General features: G+C 36.6%; 1 protein-coding gene and 1 pseudogene across 1 annotated transcript; both read left to right on the forward strand.

Annotated features, from left to right (window-relative positions):
• Nucleotides 1–509: 509 nt before the first annotated feature.
• On the forward strand, nucleotides 510–10,298 carry LOC123916791 (annotated as a pseudogene).
• A 5,808-nt stretch (nucleotides 10,299–16,106) lies between these two features.
• Nucleotides 16,107–16,823, forward strand: LOC123915381. Its single transcript, XM_045966504.1, has one exon. It carries the CDS (start codon nucleotides 16,107–16,109, stop codon nucleotides 16,821–16,823), a length of 717 nt encoding a protein of 238 aa, XP_045822460.1.
• Nucleotides 16,824–24,704: the final 7,881 nt, after the last annotated feature.

Raw genomic sequence — 24,704 nt, forward strand, 5'->3', positions numbered from 1 at the left:
TGTCCTCAAACCTAAATGAAGGCAATATATTTATATGGAGGAGATGGACGTTCCAAAGCAATGTAAGGAAATACTTTTATGGATTTTTTCATAACAAAAATTTCTCAACAAGTTTTGATGGCACAAAGTTTGTTTCTTAATTCATAAGTTTTTGACCCACATAAATTATATAGCATAAAAGTTTGTTTCTTAATTTATACTACTATCAATAAAAGTTTACTACATTTGCATTAATTGTTTGTCTCCTGAAACACAAATCATTTTTTTGTTTTCACTCTCGTTCCTACGGGAAGGGGCCCTAGTAATCCAGAATTCGGGGCGAGTTCTAGCATCAGATGAAATTTTTCCTAATATCAAGGAAGGAGGGAGTATGAAATTAGAAAGGGTAAAAAAGTAAATTTCCATTAATGATTGATTTCCCTCCTTTATTACTCGTTGTCATTTCTTTCGCGCCATTCTGTTCGTTACTTCTAATTTTCTTCATTCAGACGATTAATTAATGTCCACAATTTCATCATCTTCATAACTTTGTGATTTTCGTTACACATTTTCAAATTGAAGTCGTCACTCGCCGGAAAAAGTATCCGGAGTTATCCTCGGCCGCCGGAAACAGTGATTAAAATCGTTCAATTTCATGTTTTTCTTTTCTGTTTTCGTTTTTAGAATTACTCATTCCCTTTTCTGTATAGCTCGTATCTGTGAGAATGTGATTCCGGTGCAATTCCACGCCGATGCAGCACAATTGACAATATAAACTGTGAATGATGATGTAGAATAACATTTTTGCTCAATTACTTCAGTTAGGGTTAGTAAGTTAGGAATTAGTGAAGTTTGTTACTCAATTAGTTCAGTTAGGGTTAATAACTTAGGAATTAGTGAAGTTTTTTAATCAATTAGTTTTTTTTTGTATTAACCCTGGAGATTCCCGAGGAGAGGGGCTCTGATAATCCAGAGTTTGTCCGTAAGATAAGTAATGTCTGACCAAGAGTTGTTCCAACCAGGAATCGAATTTGGGTTCTCCTAAACGATTCGTCCTAGGAGGAGCTCATTAACCACTTGAGTCCCATCTTTTGGTTTTTTACTTAAATAGTTTAATTGAGTTCTATAAATAGGACAATTGTGTACATAATTATTTATATCTATTGTTAGTGTAAATGTTTTTAACACTTTTAGTAAATTGAAAACATTTGACTTTAACCATATCTAATCCCACATGAGTGACTATGATTTTTTGACCGTGTAAAACTTTACGCCAAATGTGTATGAAAAGTAATTTCTTATTTTGTCAAATCAGTCTTTTATCTGACTAACTTTTTTTTTTGACAAAATCTGACTAACTTGTGATATCATTTATTCATTTTGTTTATAGATTTTGCATTCTAAATTAAAGCTTATTTGCTTGTTTTGAATTCTGTTTTTGTATTTGTCTGTTTCATGGATAAGGGTTTTGTATGTTCTAATTGTATTCGTGGCAAATAGTTACTTAGGTAGTACTAAGATTAAGATAGATTGCAAGTACTGCATTTTATTCCCATTAATTAATAGTGAAAATTAATGGTTCACCTCACCTTTGTGATTTCTGATTAGTCACTACTTAACCATTATTTGATTTGTAAAATTAATTTTTTGGATCTGTACCAAATGAGATTTATAAGCTCAGCTCAGGTACATTATTCAAACTCTAGATTTTCCCCAAAGTTTCTTCAATGCCATATACTCAAAACTATTGTTATTTATCAGTAGAAATAATTTCACTGGCTCTTTTCCTGATGGATGTAGTATTACTTTGTCACTCAATTTAATGATTCAATTCCTAGTGACATAGGAAATCTATCTAGCTTGCAATTAACAGTTGATTTGTCTCATAATCATTTTAGCTGTTCATCTGACTCGTCTATATTATTTTCCCCGTAATCTGTTTGTGTGAAGTTTCATGATTGACATGTATAAGCTAACCATGAATAAGATCTGTTACAAATACCTAAAGCAATCTTAGCATTTGGTTGATGTGTTATTCTTGTGCTCGAGGTATTTTTTTCTGCCATAATGGGATTACTGGTTGGGGTGATACTTGTTAACTGCTCATAACATGATAAAGGGATTTGTTTACAGGTGTTTAGCTTTTGTCTTTGTGTTCCATGCTTCTGTTTTATCAAGAAGTCCTTGAAGTATTATTCTGTTCCCTTTCTTGGTTTATAAAAATAGGTTTGTGTGTTCCCTTTCTTTAGTGAAGGCTTATGGAAACTGTTGTGAATTCGATAAAATCACACCAATAATAATCTTGATGTGTGGAGCAAATACGATTAAGCAATCAAAATAAGCGAACGGCAATAATAATCACAAATAATGATAAACGGCGAGAAAAAAAAAGGACACAATAAATTGTTTACCCAGTTCAGTCAATGTGACCTAATCTGGGGGAGAGAGCAGCTCTCCTTTCCACTATCAAACTTTGTTCCTTGATTACAATGAGATTCTCAAAAGAGTTGCAAGAAAATAGAGTTATCCTATTTCTACCATTTTCCCAAATCTCTTCCCGTGACCAAGAGATTTCAATGAAAGTGTTTCCCAAGGTGATAGAATGATTACCCAACCCTAGAGTCTTCACAAGATGTTTCTCTTATAACCCTAGTTTGTATGTTGGCCTCAGAAACCCTAAAAACTTGTTATGAAAAACAGAAAACGTGACCCTTTAAATACCCTGCAGCGATTTCCGCCCGAGGCGCAGCTTTTTCCGCCTGGGGCGAAATTTTCGCCTGAGGCACCAAAATTTCCGCCTGGGGCGCCAAAACAGAGAGCACCCTTTTTCCTGCTTCAGATTTTCGCCCGGGGCACAGGTTTTTCGCCCGGGGCGGAAAACAGCAGACTAGTGTTGTTTTTTCTTCACGTTTTCAAGGCAATTTGCAACAAATCTCCACCTTGCCTTTAAAACGATGGTGATGCCAACTTCCCATCAACCACCGTGCTGCTCTCTCCAACCTCCGTCTACTCTTCAACGAAGTTAATTAAGTCCAAGCAATGCTTGAACTTAGCTCTAGGTAACGATTTGGTGAACATGTCAGCTGGATTCTCCTCTGATGCAATTTTCTGTACCATGATCTCTTTTGTTTCAATCATGTCTCTTACAAAGTGCAACCGGATGTCAATGTGCTTTGTCCTTTCATGATACACCTGGTGATTTGCCAAATGAATGGCACTCTGACTGTCACAATGTATCTTCACACACCCTTGACTAATCCCCATTTCTCCAATCATACCCTTTAACCATATGGCTTCCTTGACCCCTTCAACAAGAGCTATGTATTCTGCTTGAGTTGTTGACAAGGCTACAACAGATTGTTGATTGGCTTTCCACGTTACCGCTGTACCGAACAATGTAAACACAAAACCCGATAAGGATTTTCTAGTGTCTATATTACCTGCATAGTCCGCATCCACATATCCCTCCAAAGCATCTCTTCCTGGATCAGTTCTTGTGTACTTCAGACCACCCTTCAAAGAACCATTCAAATACCTCAGAACCCACTTCAAAGCTTGCCAATGAACTTGGCCCGGATTTGCCATAAACCGACTTACCACACTTATTGCATATGATAAATCAGGCCTACTACAAACCATGCCATACATGATGCTTCCAACTCCACTTGCATAGGGAGTACTCTCCATCTTCTTTCTCTCATCCTCGGATTGAGGACACTGTTTTATCGACAACTTTGAATGGTGACCAAGTGGTGTATTCACTACCTTAGAATATGTCATTCTAAACCGCTCCACCACTTTCTTCAAATAATCATGCTGAGATAAGAACAACTCACCTTTACTCCGGTCTCTCAAGATATCCATACCAAGTATCCTCTTCGCATTTCCAAGATCCTTCATCTCAAATTCACCATTTAATTTCTCCTTGAGCTTTTGAATCTCATGCTTGTCAGAACTTGCCATAAGAATATCATCTACATAAAGAAGGAGGTAGAGAATGACTTTCTCATTCCTCTTCATCATGTACACACAACTGTCATAGTTGCTTCTCACAAATCCAGTCTTCAATAAGAAATCATCAAACTGACGATACCACTGCCTCGGACTCTGCTTCAACCCATACAAAGATTTCTTCAACAGACATACTTTAGAATTGTCTTCCACAAAACCTTCAGGTTGTTGCATGTAGATAGTTTCTTCTAACTCTCCATGTAAGAATGCGGTCTTCACATCCATCTGTTCTAACTCAAGATCATACATGTTGACAATAGCCATAAGTACCCTTATAGAACAATGTTTCACCACCGGTGAGAAGATTTCATTGTAATCAATCCCCTCTACCTGAGTAAAACCCTTTGCTACAAGTCTCGCCTTATACCTTGGTGCTTCGACCCCTGGTATACCTTCTTTCCTTTTGAACACCCACTTGCTACCAACTACCCTTTTATTTTTAGGTAATGGCACAAGCTTCCAAGTCTGGTTTTTCTCCAATGAAAGCATTTCCTCATTCATTGCCTTCAGCCAGTCTTTACTATATATGCTTTCTGATGCTTCCCTGAAGTTCTTTGGTTCAGAGTCTTGCACTTCTTCAGCTGCATTCAAAGCATAACAACTAAGGTCAGCATAACCGAGTCTATTAGGTGGTTTAATAACTCTCCTTTCCCTATCTCTTGCAAGCTGATAGTCAGGAACAGTTGTTTCATCACTTCCACTCTCATCAGGTACTTGAGTCTCATCCTCCTTTTCCCTCTCATCAATGGAAGGCTCCACCTCAAACTGAATTCTCTCCATCCCTGTTTCTGGTCTTTTCTCCAGGTCTTTGCACTTCATCCCCATCCGGGTCTCATCAAAAGTGACATCCCTGCTTATGATAAACTTTGATCCTCCAGGCTCCATCTTCCACAGCTTGTAACCTTTCACACCCTCGGGATAACCAATGAACACACACTTCACAGCTCTAGCATCAAGCTTATCTTGCCTGACATGTGCAAATGCTAAAGCTCCAAAGACTTTCAAGTTAGAGTAGTCTGCCGGCTTGCCACTCCAAACCTCCATAGGTGTCTTTAGATCAATTCCTGTTGATGGACATCTGTTGATCAAATATGCAGCAGTGTTAACTGCCTCTCCCCAGAAACTTTTGGGTAATCCAGCTCCCAACAGCATACATCTCACGCGCTCCAGCAAGGTCCTGTTCATCCTTTCAGCCAGACCATTCTGCTGCGGTGTGTATGCAACGGTTCTATGCCTCTTTATACCTAGTTTCCTGCAAAACTCATTAAATTGCTCTGAAACAAACTCCAGGCCATTGTCAGTTCTCAACACTTTCAGTTTAGTTCCTGTTTGATTTTCTATTAAGGTATGCCATTCCTTAAATTTTTCAAAGGTGTCACTTTTGTTCTTTATTATGTGAACCCATACCCTTCTAGAATAATCATCAATCATAGTAAGAAAATATGAACCTCCCCCATGAGTGGAAACAGACGCTGGACCCCAAAGGTCCGAGTGAACATACTCAAATGGTCTACTAGAATTATGCACTCCCACCCCAAACTTCACCTTGTGTTGTTTGCCTAATGTGCAGTTATCACAAAATTCTAGTTTGTTCAATTTTTCTTGTCCTAGCAAACCTTATTTAGCTAGTTCAACTAAACCCCTCTCACTGACATGCCCTAACCTCAAATGCCATAGTTTGGTTATATCTGCAGCCTCTACACTAGTTACTAATGCATTAGAAATAACAGTGGAACCTTCTAAAATATAAAGACCATTAATTTTAGACCCTTTAGCAATTACTAATGCACCATTTGAAATTCTCATTACCCCACGTTCAATTCTAGTACAATACCCTAGACTATCAAACATGCTTATGGAAATCAAATTTCTCTTAAGTTCGGGAATATACCTCACATTCTTCAAAAGGAGATCACGGTCATCAAACATTTTGAGACGGATAGTACCCATACCTTGAACCTTGCACGCCTTATTGTTACCGAGACGGACAACTCCACCTTCTTTAAATTCCAAGGTTTCAAAGTACTCCTTTCTTGGACAAATGTGATATGAGCACCCTGAGTCCATGACCCAGCTTTTCTCAGGTTCCCAACTTGTAACTGTTAGTGCTCCTGCACTCTCATAACCTTCCTCCTCACTAGCGGCAATTTGAACTGACGAACTACCACCACCCCTTCTCTCGGGACAGTCCTTCTTGAAGTGACCTGGTTCATGACAATGGTAACATTTGAACTTGCCACCACCATCACCCTTTGCCCTAGACTTGGACCTGTGTTTCTTCCCTTTTCCTCTCCCTTTGTTTTCACTTCTCCCCCTTGCAATATTCAAGCCTTCTCCACTATCATCAATTTTCATATCTCTGAGTTTAGTCAACTCCTTGGTTCTCAAGGCCGATTGGACTTCATCCAAGGTGATAGTGCCTTCTTTGCCATATAGCAATGCATCCTTGAGATTGTCAAGAGACTTGGGAAAAGCACACAACAGGTGAAACGCTTTGTCCTCATCTTCCAGATTCACATCAATGTTCGCCAAATCGTCAATAATTTTATTGAACTCCGATAGTTGTTCCATTACCGACTTATTCTCCACCATACGAAAGAAAAACAACCGTTCTTTCAAACACTGCTTATGTGCCAAAGACTTCGTCATATACAACGCATCAAGCTTGGTCCACATAGCCACAGCTGTTTTTTCTTTCGCTACTTCTCTCAACACCTTATCCCCAAGGCACAAAATAATCGCACTTAGTGCTTTATTATTCATCTCGGTCTTTTCTGCTGGTGTCAAAGTAGCAGGCATGTGTGCCTCTCCTAGAAGCGCCTCATCACACTTTTGTTGAGTTAGTATTGCCCTCATCTTCACCTTCCACAACCCAAAGTCGTTACTCCCGGTGAACTTCTCGATGTCCCACTTAGAACCCATGATACTTAATTCGTTTGATCCTTTGCCCCACGGTGGGCGCCAATTGTTGTGAATTCGATAAAATCACACCAATAATAATCTTGATGTGTGGAGCAAATACGATTAAGCAATCAAAATAAGCGAACGGCAATAATAATCACAAATAATGATAAACGGCGAGAAAAAAAAAGGACACAATAAATTGTTTACCCAGTTCAGTCAATGTGACCTAATCTGGGGGAGAGAGCAGCTCTCCTTTCCACTATCAAACTTTGTTCCTTGATTACAATGAGATTCTCAAAAGAGTTGCAAGAAAATAGAGTTATCCTATTTCTACCATTTTCCCAAATCTCTTCCCGTGACCAAGAGATTTCAATGAAAGTGTTTCCCAAGGTGATAGAATGATTACCCAACCCTAGAGTCTTCACAAGATGTTTCTCTTATAACCCTAGTTTGTATGTTGGCCTCAGAAACCCTAAAAACTTGTTATGAAAAACAGAAAACGTGACCCTTTAAATACCCTGCAGCGATTTCCGCCCGAGGCGCAGCTTTTTCCGCCTGGGGCGAAATTTTCGCCTGAGGCACCAAAATTTCCGCCTGGGGCGCCAAAACAGAGAGCACCCTTTTTCCTGCTTCAGATTTTCGCCCGGGGCACAGGTTTTTCGCCCGGGGCGGAAAACAGCAGACTAGTGTTGTTTTTTCTTCACGTTTTCAAGGCAATTTGCAACAGAAACTCTGCTAATTTTTTATACTGCCTGACTGATAAAGTTGTTGATAATTTATTGTCCTTGTGGGCTTCTACTTCCGCCCCTTCAAATCTCAACAGATATTATTTGGAATACATTTTCCTGAATACTCTAAATGTATAAATCCAACACTTTGTCGAGGAGTTTCATCGTGTCTCACTGTTGCAGTTTGCTAAAGCCTAATTGCTTATTAAATTCCATTTTGAGCGTTTGATTTGAATTTCTAAGCAAGAGCCTGCAAATTTGAAACTTTCCTATGTTAATTGTTAGGCCTTTCTTGCATTTGCTCGCATTTTTCCAATTTAAGAGCGCATCCAATTTTCCATTTTAGCTTTTTGAGCTATTGCTATGTTTAGTTCTGAGTCCATTTTTGCAGTCTGACGGGAAATTTTTAATCCAGTGTGTAGACTAGTGAAAATACTCAACATGTATGGTAGAAAAGCTTCCCAACTTGTGAAAGAATTTGCTAGTGGAGAAAAGGGTCAGCTCACACCGTTTAATGTAAGCCCATTTCTTCATTTTTCAGTTAGACATTCATTATTTTTTTAAAATTGTTGGTTTATGTTGGAACCTGCTTGTGTTGTGGAAAATAACTTGCATGATTGATTTGATTGTAAATCCTATTTTGGCACGTAACTTTTGGTGATTTTATTTTTGAAATTTTTGGAAAACTTGGTACTCTTGTGTAAAACTCCTTTAAGATGTTCCCACACTATACCATGCATCAGTGTCCTGGGTTCGGTAATTATTTATGATATTGCTATATGTTATCGCGTGTCACTCTACTCTGAATATTTATATCCCGCGGACTGTTTTGCCATACTTTGATAAAGAAACTCATTAACCAATCTTTATATTGTTATAATGATGTTCTTGCTTTGGCTTGATACTTTTTCAAATGATCTTATAGAATGACTTGTTTGACCAAGTAGTTGCAGAATGCAGCCAACATCACGGTGAGCTTCAGTCCTTGATAAGGTAAATGTTAAGATATGCCCTAATTTCCTTTTTCCTAGTGTATCCCTTTTCTTACTGTTGGAGTATGATATCTAACACGGGTATGAGTTTTACTGAATATATGTCCCTTTTCCTCCCTTTCTTTGTTGTATGTTTTTCCATATGGGCATGAATTTTGTGTTGTGTAAACAGGAAGATGCAGGAAGAAGGTTTGGATGTCCAGACGGCTAGAAATGCTGACCACTACGGAGCCCTGATCCACCTATTTTCTATAGTCTGAAATAAACGTTGTCTAACGGCCTATGTGTAAGTATCACTTTCAAATGCAATTTACCATCACATGTATTTTTGTTCTTTGAATCTGAACATTTCTCCATACAGGTATAACCGAGCAGAAACTATATGGAACTTGTTATGGAAGATAGGGCCCGTGATTCCTAAAGAAATTGAAGAGAATCTTAATCATTGGGAGGAAGAGTATTTCAAGAAGCATTCTGCAGCATTGAAATCTTATATGTCAAAAGTGCTGGTTGATCTGACTGTGGTAAACTCTCCCTCCCTCCTTCATCTCCTTCCTTTTTCTCTCACAGACATACACATTTATACCTTCACATATGAGAAAGGTACTGACTTATGTTACAAATGTGTCTTATCAATTTATGTTTTCATGATTCTTCATCTGTAATCAAACCTTGCTTGGTAAATTTAGCTTTGGCTGCTTATACTTTTTAATGGAATCATGTGGATGCAGACCTTGTGATGTTGATGCCACTAAGGAATGTTAAGCATCTGTGTCGGAAACTTTAGGACTGTTTAGCTTTGGCTGCTTATACTGATAGGACCATCATGTGAACTTTTGCGCTGATGCACCTTAACTTCTGTTTCTAAACAGATTGAACTCACATCAGTCTTTTTTTCTTTTTTTTTAAAAAAATCAAACGCCATTGGTACAACAAAATGTACATTTCCTTCCGTATCATCGTTATTCTCCCCATGTTCCTCTACTCGTCGCATCATCTATATACTATTCTATATCAATAAATCTATATAATATTATCTGATTGCATTTTGCTAAGGGCACGCGTCAATTTCTTAGAAACAATTCTTTCATTGAGGAGGCATGTCAATTATTTATGACCCGCTCGTTTACCATAGTGCAGTAATAAGTTACTTGACATGCAAAGTCATAATTAAGTATTGAACAAAACATTAGTATTGAGAGTGATTTTTCATGCTGCTTCTAGTTCACTGGTTTTTTGGCAGCTTGTGGTTGCAAAATGAGTTTGTAAGCTAACAATAAACTACTTCCTTCCTTCAAAAAAAATAAATAAACTACTGTATTTTGCTAGGATATGGTGCCACCAAAAGATCCATACATACAAGTAAGGGTCCTTGAAGACATAAGAGAAGGCATTGTACTTAGTGATGATAAAAATCCCAACTTTGCCCGACATTCCATGCACTTTCTGAAACGAACTGATGCTGAGAAATATATCTCAAGGGTAATTTTCTTGAAGGTTATAGTTTGTTTTTCCAAAATTGTCTAAAATGTTAGTACCTAACAATTTTTCTTGAACAATTTATTTTTTAATGGAGGAGCTCACTGGTTGACCAGCTAGTACTTTACTTGAAAATTAAGGTATATGATGAAAACACTGGTTTTAAACTTGGTATGTTGGATTAATTCTGTATTTAAAAAATAATTAATTTGTATTTGTTGATTCTAAGAAGTTTCTAGAATGATTAATTCATATTGTGCAAGCTGACTTGGTGTGCAAGTTAAGCAAAAGTGAAAGTGTAACTAATTGCTTGAGAAGCAAGTTAGTTAGTTTGTTAAGTGTAGTTTGTTAGATTCAGTTAGTGTTTGTTTCACCTAGGTTGTTAAAGTGTTTTAGAGTCAGTTAGGGAGTTGTTAGTTGGTTAGGGCCTAAGAGAATCATCAACTAATGTGATGATCTAGTATTAGTATAAATAATAGGCTCATGATTAGTGATTGTAATCCAACTATTTTTTCCCCATTGAGGATGAATAAAACTGACTCCATTTTTCCCCTAATCTTCATCTTCTTCTTCCTCTGTTAATCGTGTGTTTCTTCTTCCTTTCCATCCATTCACCATTGTTGCAGCAACAAGGATTGGATCCTGCAGAAACTGTGCTCATTGGCGTGGCCAGAGTGCAGTGCAGCGCGCGCGTGTTTCCTTGCTTGTCTGCTAGGCCTGTGCAGGCCAAAGTGATCGAAGCCAAAAGCTTCAGCTGCGCCAACATCTGGCATCAAGAGCCTGGTTCGTGCTTTAACCATGGCAACCTTTAACAATGGTCAATTCCCTGCGAATCTTCCAGTCTTGGATGGAAAGAATTATGATAATTGGAGCAAACAAATGAAAGTTTTGTTCAATTATCAAGATGTGATGGATCAAGTTATTAATGGTGTGGAATCACTTTCAGAAGGTGCAACAGAGGTTCAAAGAACACAACACAAAGAGTTGAAGAAGAAAGACTACAAGGCATTGTTCATAATTCATCAAAGTGTAAGCCCTGATATCTTTGAAAAGGTTGGAGATTGTGAATCAGCTAAGCAAGCTTGGGATATTTTGGCTACAGCTTATGCTGGAGATCAGAAGGTGAAGAAAGTGAAGCTACAAACTCTAAGAAGCAAGTTTGCACAGCTACAAATGGAAGAAAAAGAAACTGTAAGTGAATTCTTTACAAAGATTGCAAAATTAGTTAATGAAATGAAAGCATGTGGTGAAATTGTGTCTGGTACAATGAGAGTTGAAAAGATACTGAGATCTTTAACTCCTAAGTTTGACTATGTGGTAGCTGCAATAGAAGAGTCTAAAGATCTTGACACTATCAAGGTTGAGGAACTGCAAGGGTCTTTAGAAGCACATGAGCAAAGGATGAATCAGAGAAATTCTGATAAATCCAATGGTGAGGTAGCATTACAAGTACAGCAGGGTAACAAGAATAAGAAAGGAAAGGGAAAATGGCAAGGCAATAAGGGAAAAGATAGTTATCAGAATGGAAATGGAAAAGAGAATCAAGATACCAAAGGAGGAGGTGGAAATCAGAAGAAACAGTTCAATGGTGGTAGAGGTGGTTACAATGGAGGTGGAAGAGGTGGAAGAGGTGGAAGAGGTGGAAGAGGTGGCAGAGGTGGAAGAGGCAAGTTTGATAAGAAACACATTCAATGCTACAATTGCCAAAATTATGGTCATTTTGCAGATGAATGTAGATTCAAAGAGGAATCAAGTGATGCTGAAGCCAAAATTGCTAGAAATGATGATGATGATGATGAAGGCTCAGTTATGTTTCTTGTAACTACAAAAGATGAAAGTGATCTTCAAGAGAAATGGTACCTTGACACTGGATGTACAACACACATGACAGGGAGGAAAGATTGGTTCACAAGCCTAAAGGCTACTCAGAATCACAATGTCAAGTTTGCAGACAATAGCAGTCTTGCAGTACAAGCCATTGGTGATGTAACAATCAAAAGAAAGGATGGCAAGTGTTCAGTGATTTCTGGTGTATTGTACATACCAGGTATGAAATGTAATCTACTCAGTATAGGCCAATTGCTAGAGAAAGATTACAGAATTGTAATGGAGAATAGGTTGCTGAAAGTGTACAACACTGAAGGTAACTTGATGTTGAAAACTGAAATGTCAAAGAATAGGACATTCAAGATTGGGCTCAATGTTCTGAATCACAAGTGCTTGATGACTGCATCAAGCAGAGAAGAGTGGAGATGGCACTATAGAATGGGGCACTTGAATTTCAAGGACCTCAGCTTGCTGCAAAAATCAAAGATGGTGACAGGCTTGCCAAGCCTGCAAGTGCCTGAAGAGATTTGTGAAGAGTGTGTGCAGTCAAAACAGCACAGAGGGAGCTTCAGCAAGCATGCAGCAAGTAAAACCAATAGTGTACTTGAAGTGGTGTATTCAGATGTATGTGGTCCAATGCAAGTGAACTCAATTGGAGGTAACAGGTACTTTGTGAGTTTCATAGATGACTTTAGCAGAAAACTATGGACTTACTCGATAAGTAAGAAAAGTGATGTGTTTGAAATTTTTAAGAAATTTAAAGCTACAGTTGAAAGACAAAGTGGTAAGAGGCTCAAAACCCTAAGAACAGATGGGGGTGGAGAGTATGCATCACATGAATTTGCAAAATTCTGTGACATTGAAGGTATTGTACATGACATAGTTCCACCATATACTCCACAGCAGAATGGGACTGCTGAAAGAAAAAATAGAACAATAATGGATATGGTGAGGTGTATGTTGAAGGGAAAGCATTTACCTAAGGAGTTATGGGGTGAAGCAGTTTCTACTGCTACTTATACATTGAACAGATGCCCTACAAAGAGATTGAAGGGTATCACACCAGAGGAATGTTGGTCAGGACACAAGCCAAATGTGAATCATATGAGAGTGTTTGGTTCACTAGTCTTCAGACACACACCTGATCAATTGAGGAAGAAGCTGGATGATAAGTCAACAATGATGATATTGGTTGGCTATCACTCAACTGGAGGTTACAAACTCTATGATCCAATCAACAACAATGTGGTGATCAGTAGAGATGTAATAATTGATGAGCTTAAGGAATGGGACTGGAACACTAATGACAGAAAGAAGTCAAATAGTGTGATGATTGAAGAGATTAGTGAAGAACAAGTAAATCAACCAGTTTCTGAGGTGAGAAGATCAAACAGGCCTAGAGTTCTGCCAGCAAGACTACAAGAATGTGAAATGAACTCAGATGGTCAAGTGAATAATGATGGTGAGTTGATCCATTTAGCATTCATGGCTGAATCTGAACCAATTGATGTGCATAGTGCTCTACAAAGTGAAAAGTGGAGAGGTGCTATGAAAGAAGAATTGGATTCAATTGAAAGCAATCAAACATGGGAGCTGGTGGATCTTCCACAGAGAAAGAAAGCAATAGATGTAAAGTGGGTTTACAAACTGAAAGTGAACTCAAAGGGTGAGATAACCAGATACAAAGCAAGGCTAGTGGCAAAGGGATTTCTTCAGAAAGAAGGTATTGACTATGATGAAGTGTTTGCACCTGTTACTAGAATGGAAACAATTAGGTTAGTAACTGCTCTTGCTAACCTAAATGATTGGCCAATGTATCAAATGGATGTGAAGTCAGCTTTTCTGAATGGTCCTATAGAAGAGGAAGTATATGTTGCCCAGCCACCTGGTTATAAAGTGAAAGGTCAAGAGCTTAAGGTGTATAAGCTTAAGAAGGCACTCTATGGTCTGAAACAAGCTCCAAGAGCCTGGAACAAAAGGATTGACAAGTTCTTAAATGAAATAGGGTTTAAGAAATGTGTCACAGAACATGGAGTGTATGTCAAGAAAGATGCTGCAAAGGGAGTCATTATAATTTGTCTATATGTAGATGATTTGCTTATCACAGGAAGCAATGAATCTTATATTAGTGAGTTCAAGGGTGACTTGAAGGAAGAGTTTGAAATGACAGATTTAGGCCTCATGACATATTTTCTAGGCATTGAGTTTTTGAGGAATGAGCAAGGAATCTTAATGCACCAGACTAGATATGCATCAGAGATTTTGAAGAAGTTTGAGATGGACAAATGCAATGTTGCATTGTCACCTGCTGAGCCAAGGTCACAGCTAACTAAGTGTGCAGAAGAAGAGGATGTAGACCCTACATTCTATAGAAAGCTGATTGGTTCTCTGAGGTATTTGTGCAATACAAGACCAGACTTGGCTTACAGTGTAGGGATTGCTAGCAGGTTTATGGAAAGGCCTAAAAGTTCACACTTGATTGCAGTGAAAAGAATACTTAGATATGTGAAAGGGACCATAAACTATGGTATTATGTTCCCTGCAAGTGATAGAGACAAAGAATGCAAGCTTATTGGCTACACAGATTCAAATTGGTGTGGTGATCATGAAGATAGAAAATCAACAGCTGGTTATATGTTTTTCTATGGTGGATCACCAATATCATGGTGTTCAAAGAAGGAACCTGTAGTGGCCCTATCCTCCTGTGAAGCAGAGTATATAGCAGCATCACTCAGCACCTGTCAAGCCATTTGGTTGAAAAACCTAATTGAGGAAATCAGTCAAGACAGGTGTGAAACTGTCACTTTGAAGATTGATAATGTGTCTGCTATCAATCTTGCAAAGAACCCTATTGCTCATGGAAGAAGCAAGCATATAGAGCTAAGGTTCCATTACTTAAGAGAGCAGGTAAGCAATGGTAACTTGGCCCTAATGCACTGCAGAAGTGATGAGCAAGTTGCAGACTTGTTAACCAAGGCTGTAACAACACAGGTATTTGAAAAATTGAGAAGTGAAATGGGAATTGAGACAGTGGACAACATGAATTAAGGGGGTGTGTTGATTCTAAGAAGTTTCTAGAATGATTAATTCATATTGTGCAAGCTGACTTGGTGTGCAAGTTAAGCAAAAGTGAAAGTGTAACTAATTGCTTGAGAAGCAAGTTAGTTAGTTTGTTAAGTGTAGTTTGTTAGATTCAGTTAGTGTTTGTTTCACCTAGGTTGTTAAAGTGTTTTAGAGTCAGTTAGGGAGTTGTTAGTTGGTTAGGGCCTAAGAGAATCATCAACTAATGTGATGATCTAGTATTAGTATAAATAATAGGCTCATGATTAGTGATTGTAATCCAACTATTTTTTCCCCATTGAGGATGAATAAAACTGACTCCATTTTTCCCCTAATCTTCATCTTCTTCTTCCTCTGTTAATCGTGTGTTTCTTCTTCCTTTCCATCCATTCACCATTGTTGCAGCAACAAGGATTGTAGATCCTGCAGAAACTGTGCTCATTGGCGTGGCCAGAGTGCAGTGCAGCGCGCGCGTGTTTCCTTGCTTGTCTGCTAGGCCTGTGCAGGCCAAAGTGATCGAAGCCAAAAGCTTCAGCTGCGCCAACAGTATTGACTTGTTTTTGAGCTTATACGAAACAACTTATGCAAATTAATAAGCTAAATTCAAATGGACCCTAAGTCAAATGGAGATACTCTAAGATTTAATTTAGCATTAAATTAAATAATATATATATCTAGAACAAAATCTTTGTTTTTAAATTTGTTGATACGTATAAGATTCTTAAGTTGTTAAAGATACTCTTAACGGTCTTGCTTTTTTTTTTACTGCTAATTACTTTTTTTTAAGTGAAAATTTTACGGCTGGATATATCTTGCATCAATATTAAAGATATATCTTTTTTCTTTTTTTTTTAACAAGGGCTCTCTATTTGTAATTTTACTGCTGGATATATCTTTTTTTTAGTGGAAATTTTACAGCTGGATATATCTTACATCAATAAATATCACCAACGGTTAATTAGGATTTCTTTCGATATCTTGATCTTTTATTTTTAAGGAACAAATCTTTTAACTCAAACCAAATCTTGCATCTCAAGTATTTCACACATCATTAAATAGCACACTATAGTGATCATAATTTCATAAATTAGCGAAACAAAAAATTAAAGCTAAAAGAAACAAGAATATGGAAATTTTCAAGAGTCGCAACATTATGAAACGAAAGAGGTCTAATACTCCCAAGATGAAAAGAAGAGTGTGTGGCCTTCACTTAATGGACTTCACTAGTGATGAATATGAAGCAGCCGATGGTCTTGTTTTATTGCAAACACTATTCCAAAAGAAGAACATTGTTAGAAGATTGAAAATCACTTTTGGAGGCAAAAGGATTTGTGGAAAAACCTACGACAACAATGTTCATTCGGTCGTTTCCAAAAATAAGGTATGTTCATCGCCACAAATTATTATTCCTAATGTTGTTATGGGAAATGAATGCAACCCTCTAAATATACCAACGATTCCTGGCGTGCCGAGCAATAATATTCTTGGATGTAGCAAACCTTTTGAGAAGAAACTATCAACTAGTGATTTGAGGGTGGATCTAAATAGACTGTTTTTGGAAAAGGGCCATGTGGAAAAATATTTTTTACCCTTGTTGAAAGAAAGCGAAGATCTTGAAGAAGGAATCGATGTGGTTGTATATGACATGCAAGGCCAAATGTTCAACATGAAGTTCAAGTTTTGGAGCGGAAAATTTTATGTCCTCAATGGAGGGTGGAAGACTTTCTTCAAATCGCATTCTTTCTTAGCAAATCAAGATCATATTAAAGTGTGGATGTTTCGTCATTCCGAAACCGATAACTTGTGTTTTGCTCTTAGTGTGAGAAGAGTGTATGAGAATTAGATGAATCATTACAGCCTCATGAAGGAAGATTTTCACTGCTTAGTTAGTTTTAAGAATACTTCTTTATTTTTTGTTGCAATCCAATATAAGTATAAGCAGAGTGTATTATACTAGTCACAAACTTTTTGTAGAGTTGATGCAACTTGATGTGAATTGCAACTTATTTTCTTTTATCTTGATATTTCTATTCGTTTGCTTATAACTTGATCTTTGTTTTTTTAATAAGTTCTTATAATTAGTCGTTAATTCGTTACTGCTAAAAATCTTGGTATTATTTGGTATGAGAATTAGTGGATACACAAATTAACAAGGAAAGGATACATTGATACTACTAATTTGGCAATTTTATTGTTTTAAACGTACTACTCAGATTTTGAATTATGAAACACTACACTCAACATGCTTCCCCCTTAACTTTGCCAAATAACCTTTGGAACTTCCCATTTTTGTCTCTTAAACAATTTGATGCTTGAGTTTCATACAATTAAATAGTAAATATTAAAGAATCAAAGAAGCAAAAACAGGACAAGAATAAAAATTAAGAATTAGATATAAAGGACACCACTCATAAAACCTCAAATATGTAACTACACTCAGCATTCTAAACAACACCTCCACAACCTTCCAGACTTCCATAGAGAGAGAGAGAGAGAGAGAGAGAGAGAGAGAGAGAGAGAGAGAGAGAGAGAATAGATGAGTAACTTGAATCACAAGTAATCAACATTATTCAGAGTCAACTATGTAATATCTAGTTTGTTATAAGTAGTTTCAAGTTGGTTAGTTACAAACATAATCAATCAATGAAAACAACGATTCATTAATTCTTACTATCTTCATCATTATACCTTTCTCAATTTCTCAATACTCCGGCTGAATTAAACTCTATCTCACAAAATATGTTGCTTCCTTACCATGATCACTACTAATTGTGCACGAGTAACATGAGAAAAAAAATTTGTTCCTCGAACACGAAATCCCATCAACAACCAAGTCAAACATACAAGACAAATATTGTCTTGGCCAAAATGGCTATCTCATTTTACTAATCAACCACTCCTAAAAATTTGAAACCCAAAAATCTGTAGGCAAGATATTTCCAGAAATGATCTTCAATGCGCCTTCTTTGCAAGTTCACAGGCCCAAAAAAAATGTAAACAAGATTTCACCACAGCCGAACACAAATTAAACGATAAATAGGAACAAACATCATTCCTCTTTACATTCTATGAGAATTGGTCATCAGACACACGTCGATAACTTTCCATAGGGGACTTTCCATAAAAAAACAGCGAATACACTCAAGACCCTTCCACCTCCAAAGCCACTTAAAACTTGAACCCCGACACTCAAATATGATAATAAGCTGATTTAGATGAAAATATGCCAATGCACCATATCTGTACCATTAGCTGGAGGAGTCAAAGGTTCAAAGCTATAATTTTGTTCACCATCTCGAATGGACTGCGTTAAATCATTTTTGCATATCTCATTTCCCTCTTTCTAAGACAAAATTCCTAACAATTGGCAACAAGTGGTCTACTCCGATGCTTTATCTAGGCTTTGTATAGTTTCTTTTTGGTTTTTATATTTTGGACTCTCTTGTAACTTTCTTAGTCTACCTTAGCACGCCATGTTAAAAAAAACAATTGGTCACCCACTCGCCACCCAACATTAATTTAATTGAACTTTTGGCTGAATTGAACTTTTGGTAATCTAAATTTCACAAACATGTGATTTTGGCCCATTAACTTTCATAATAACACTTTTGGCCTTGTAACTTTCACACACTGCTATTTTGGCCTCTAACGTTAGTTCCTTTTGCAAAAGGAGATGACCTCAAAGTGATTTTGACCTCAACGCACATGTGGCAAGTGACTCATATGTCAAATTAGCATATGTCTTGTCATCGTGGTCCAAACCCCGGACACGCTAGGTTTCTTGACTAAAAAAAAAAGACATGTGGCATGTTTTGGTGCATAGGATTGATTGATCAAACGCGCATGGTTAGCTCGAAGGTAGCTTGACTTTTTCGCTTTAAAGTTAGGAAATCCGAATCCAACACATACCCAATGTTTGATTAGCTCGAAGTTAGCCGAGGCTGCTGACTCCACTTGTGTGCAACCTTGTCCTCATTCTTTTATCTCATCCTCTTCTTCTTCATTTTATTATTACTACTACAACGTAAAAAAAAAATATTTATTTTGTTTTACTTCATTTTGACTTTATTCTTGTTCAATGGTACTATTGTTTTACTTAATTATTTTTAGGGAGGTAAAATAAGTTTTTAAATAAAAAATTGAAAAGTTAGAATACTTTCAATAGAAGTTAGGATAATATTATGGAACTAGTTTGGATTGGTTTATTTTAAGTTTAAGTGGACTTATCTATCGAAATAAGTTGTTATATTATTAGTGTTTGGTTAAATTAATAAAAAATATTTATCACAATTTCATAAGCTATTTAATTATGTCATAACTCTCATAATATACTTATCATTTGACTTAACATGAAACTAATGAAAAACATCCCGCTTCGAATCACATCTGCTACATTATACACAATATTAGCATAGTTTTAAAATTTTATTTTTTGAGGCAATCTTATACTTGTCTTATTGTTGTATACGGCAAGATAGATTTGTAACAATTACTGTAATTGTTTTAGATTTTTTTTACAGCTAATTAATGATACCGCATTTAATGTAGTTACTCATTTTTCTTTTTTTTTTTTAATTAGAAAGGGCAAAAAAGAAAATTTTCATTATTGATTGATTTCCCTCCTTGTCATTTCTTTCGCGCCATTCTGTTCGTTCACAGCTCAGTTCGCGATTCTCTCTATTCGTCGTATAGTTATAAGGTATTTTCTTTTTTTTTTGGGTTATCATGATATTGGTACGAAGTTTCCACCACCGTTAGTGATGACTAATCTCCGTCGGGGAACCTGTGGGGCACACAATGTGGGTTCTCCCCTCCCAACCGAATTCTCTCCATACGCATGAGCCAGTTTCTTATTTCTCATTTTTCTTCATTAATTAATGTCCTCAATTTCATCATCTTAATACTAATTTTGTGTTTTTCGTTCCACAATTTCAATTTCATGTTTTTCTATTCTGTTTTCGTTTTTAGAATTTCTCATTCCCTTTTCATGTCTATATGTTAAGAAGTCCCGCATCTCTTGTGAGAAGGGCTTGACAAGTGTTTATAAGCAAGTGGCAATCTTCACATTACAAACTGGTTTTGTAAGTATGAGTTAGGCCCAATAATCATTTCTAAAATAGTATTATAGCCTCTCCACGATTCGTTGAGCCACCTGTTATCAAGTTTCCGCTATCGGGTCACCCACCGTTTATATCCACGCACCAAGCCCAATAGTGCTGAGCGTGAGGAGGTGTGTTAAGAAGTCCTACATCGCTTGTGAGAAGGCTTTGATAAGTGTTTATAAGCAAGTGGCAATCCTCCCCTTACAAGCCGGTTTTATAAGGATGAGTTAGGCTCAATACTCATTTCTAAGAATATGAGAATGTGATTTGCAAGAGAACTCCACTTCATACCTTGATTTTGTGATTTCACGCCGAAGCGGCACAATTGACAATATAAACTGTGAATTATGTTGATGCAGAATAAAAATTTTGCTCAATTAGTTCAGTTAGGGTTAGTAAGTTAGCAATTACTGAAGTTTTTTACTCAATTAGTTCAGTTAGGGTTAGTAATTAGTGAAGTTTTTTATACAATTAGGTTTTTCTCCTTTTTTTTTTGTATTAACTCTGGAGATTCCCAAGGAGAGGGGGCTCCGATAATCCAGAGTTCGGCCGCGAGTTAATTAAGTCTGACCAAGAGTTGTTCCAACCAGGAATCGAATTCGGGTTCTCCTGAACGATTCGTCCTAGGAGGAGCTCATTAACCACTTGAGTCCCATGTTTTGGTTTTTTATTCAAATAGTTAGCTTAATTGAGTTCTACAAATAGGACAATTGTGTACATAATTATCAAAATTCTGTGCAGTTTCATGTGAATGTGGCATAGGAGCATAACATTTATGGTGATTTATATTATGCTATGGATATAATTTATATCTATTGTTAGTGTAAATGTTTTTAACACTTTTTGTTAATTGAAAACATTTGACTTTAACCATATCTAGTCCCACATATGAGTGACTGTGACTTTTTTACCGTGTAAAACTTTACACCGAATGTGTATGAAAATTAATCTTATTTTCTCAAATCAGTCTTTTATCTGACTAACATGTCATATCATTTATTCATTTCGTTTGTAGAATTTGCATTCTAAATTAAAGTTTACTTGTGTGTTTTGATGGATAAGGGTTTTGTTTGTTCTAATTGTATTTGTGGCAAATAGTTACTTAGGTAGTATTAAGATTAAGATAGATTGCAAATACTACATTTTATTCCCATTAATTAATAGTGAAAATTAATGGTTCCCCTTTGTGATTTCTGATTAGTCACTACTTAACCATTATTTGAGCTGTAAAATTAATTTTCTGGGTCTGTACCTAATGGGATTTATAAGCTCCGGTACATTCAAACTCTAGATTTGCCCCAAATTTTCTTCAATGCCAGATACTCAAAACTCTTGTTATTTATCAGTAGAAATAATTTCACCGGCTCTTGTTATTTAAACTCGTCTATATTATTTTCCCCGTAATCAGTTTATGTGCAGTTTCATGATTAACATGTATAAGCTAACCATGAATAAGATTGTTTACAAATACCTAAAGCAATCTTAGCATTTGGTTGAGGTGTTATTCTTGTGCTCGAGGTATTTTTTTCTAACATAATGGGTTACTGGGTGGGGTGCTACTTGTTAACTGCTCATAACATGATAAAGGGATTTGTTTACAGGTGTTTAGCTTTTGTCATTGTGTTCCATGACTACTAATGATGAGATAAGGATGCTTCTGTTTTATCAAGTAGTCCTTGAAGTATTATTCTGTTCCCTTTCTTGGTTTATAAAAATAGGTTTGTGTGTTCCCTTTCTTTAGTGGACTGCTACTTCCGCCCCTTCAAATTTCAATAGATATTATTTGGAATACATTTTTCCCAAAACTCTAAATGTATAAATCCAACACTTTGCTGAGGAGTTTCATCGTGTCTCACTGTTTGCAGTTTGCTAAAGCCTACATGCTTATTAAATTCCTTTTTGAGCGTTTGATTTGAATTTCTAAGCAAGAGACTGCAAATTGGAAACCTTCCTATGTTAATTGTTAGGCCTTTCTTGCATTTGCTCTCATTTTTCCAATTTAAGCTAGCACATCCCATTTTCCATTGTAGTTTTTTGAGCTATTGCTCTGTTTAGTTCCGAGTCCATTTTGGCAATCTGAGGGGAAACTTGTAATCCAGTGGATACCAGTGAAAATACTCAACATGTATGGGAGAAAAGCTTGCCAACTTGTGAAAGAATTTGCATGTGGAGAAAAGGGTCAGCTCACACCGTTTAATGTAAGCCCATTTCGTCAATATTTTTTTAAACTGTTGGTTTATGTTGGAATCTGATTGTGTTGTGGAAAATAATTTGCATGATTGATTTGATTGTAAACCCTATTTTGGCACATAACTTTTGGTGATTTTATTTTTGAAGTTTTAGGAAAACTTGGTACTCTTGTGTAAAACTACTTGAAGATGTTCCCACGCTATACCATCAGTGTCCTGGGATCGCTAATTATTTCTGATATTGCTATATGTTATCGCGTATCACTTTACTCTGAATATTTATCTACCGCGTACTGTTTTGCCATACTTTGATAAAGAATGCTTCTTAAACTCATTACTTTGGCTTGATACTTTTTCAAATGATCTTGTAGAATGACTTGTTTTACCAAGTAGTTGCAGAATGCAGCCAACATCACGGTGAGCTTCAGTCCTTGATAAGGTAAAGGTTAATATATGCCCTGATTTCCTTTTTCCTAGTGTATCCCTTTTCTTACTGTCGGACTATGATATCTAACACGGGTATGAGTTTTACTGAATATATTGTCCTTTTCCTCCCTTTCTTTGTTGTATGTTTTTCCATATGGGCATGAATTTTGTGTTGTGTAAACAGGAAGAAGGTTTGGACGTCCAGACAGCTAGAAATGCTATTTTCTATAGTCCGAAATAAACGTTGCTAACGGCCTATGTGTAAGTATCACTTTCAAATGCAATTTACCATCAAGCATAGTTCCTATATTTGTTCTTTGATTCTGAACATTTCTCCATGCAGGTTTAACCGAGCAGAAACTATACGGAACTTGTTATGGAAGATAGGGCCTGTGATTCCTAAAGAAATTGAAGAGAAGCTTAATCATTGGGAGGAAGAGTATTTCAAGAAGCATTCTGCAGCATTGAAATCTTATATGTCAAAAGTGCTGGTTGATCTGACTGGTAAACTCTCCCTCCCTTTCCCTCCCTCGCCTCCTTTCCTTTTCTCTCACAGACATGCACATTTATACCTTCACATATGTGAAAGGTACTGACTTATGTTACAAATGTGTCTATCAATTTATGTCTTTATGATCTTTTATCTGTAATCAAACCTTGCTCGGTAAATTTAGCTTTGGCTACTTATACTTTTTAATGGAATAATGTGGATTCAGACCTTGTGATGTTGATGCCACTAAAGAATGTTAAGCATCTGTGTCAGAAACTTTAAGAATCTAGTTATACTGATAGGACCATCATGTGAACTTTTGAACAAAACATAGTATTGACCGTGATTTTTCATGCTGCTTGTAGTTCACTGGTTTTATGGCAGCTTCTGGTTGCAAAATTAATTTGTAAGTGTTGAAATTTGGGAATTTAGGTTAAAGGAATAGGAGAAAATAATAAGGAACAATAAAATATTATTGATGATGATGTCAATAACCCTAATTACAATATTTACATTCTCAAATAGTATGATACTACCTTGGTATTTATAACCAAGTGAATAAATTTAAATCTAAACTAAATCCCTTTATTATAGGGCTAAGAATAAACAAACCAAATCGAGATATTTTCTCAACAAATAATATTATAATATTTTCTATTCTACACTCCCCCTCAAGGTAAAGCTTACTAAGCTTTAAGCTTGTTACAAAATTAACCCTAAAAATAAATTAAATCCATTGATAGCAAGCCAACGAAGAGCAGCAACCAAAGAAGCAGTAGAGGAGCGGCTGAAGAGATGAATCCATATCAAATTAAGTAAAAATACCCGCGGATTGAAATATCACAAACGGGGGCCCGCGGATTAAAGAATCACAAACGGGTAACTGTGGTTAAAGGTAACGGGACCCGCGGATTAAAGAATCAGAAACGGGTAACGGGATTAAAGGTAACGGGGACCCGCGGATTAAAGAATCACAAACGGGTAACAGGATTAAAGGTAACTGGGACCCGCGGATTAAAGAATCACAAACGGGTAACAAAATAAAAAGAAATTTCAATGACGGCTAGGGTTTATATGAAAAAAAGGTTAAGTAAAGCATATATGAACAAAAAGGTAAGTAAAACGAAGAATAATCGAGAGTTAAATCTCGGGGAAAATTGCAGCGGAATTATGTTTCAAGGTGGATACCATGGCTCTGATACCATGTTGAAATTTGGGAATTTAGGTTAAAGGAATAGGAGAAAATAATAAGGAACAATAAAATATTATTGATGATGATGTCAATAACCCTAATTACAATATTTACATTATTTACATTCTCAAATAATATGATACTACCTTGGTATTTATAACCAAGTGAATAAATTTAAATCTAAACTAAATCCCTTTATTATAAGGCTAAGAATAAACAAACCAAATCGAGATATTTTCTCAACAAATAATATTATAATATTTTCTATTCTAACAGTAAGCTAGGATATGGTACCACCAAAAGATCCATACATCCAAGTAAGGGT

Source organism: Trifolium pratense, linkage group LG3 (assembly GCF_020283565.1).
Source record: "Trifolium pratense cultivar HEN17-A07 linkage group LG3, ARS_RC_1.1, whole genome shotgun sequence".
Lineage (NCBI taxonomy): Eukaryota > Viridiplantae > Streptophyta > Magnoliopsida > Fabales > Fabaceae > Trifolium > Trifolium pratense.

What these genes read in the sequence shown, in the direction of transcription:
- LOC123915381 (XM_045966504.1), top strand. Translation starts at nt 16,107, where the DNA reads ATGGAAATTTTCAAGAGTCGCAACATTATGAAACGAAAGAGGTCTAAT.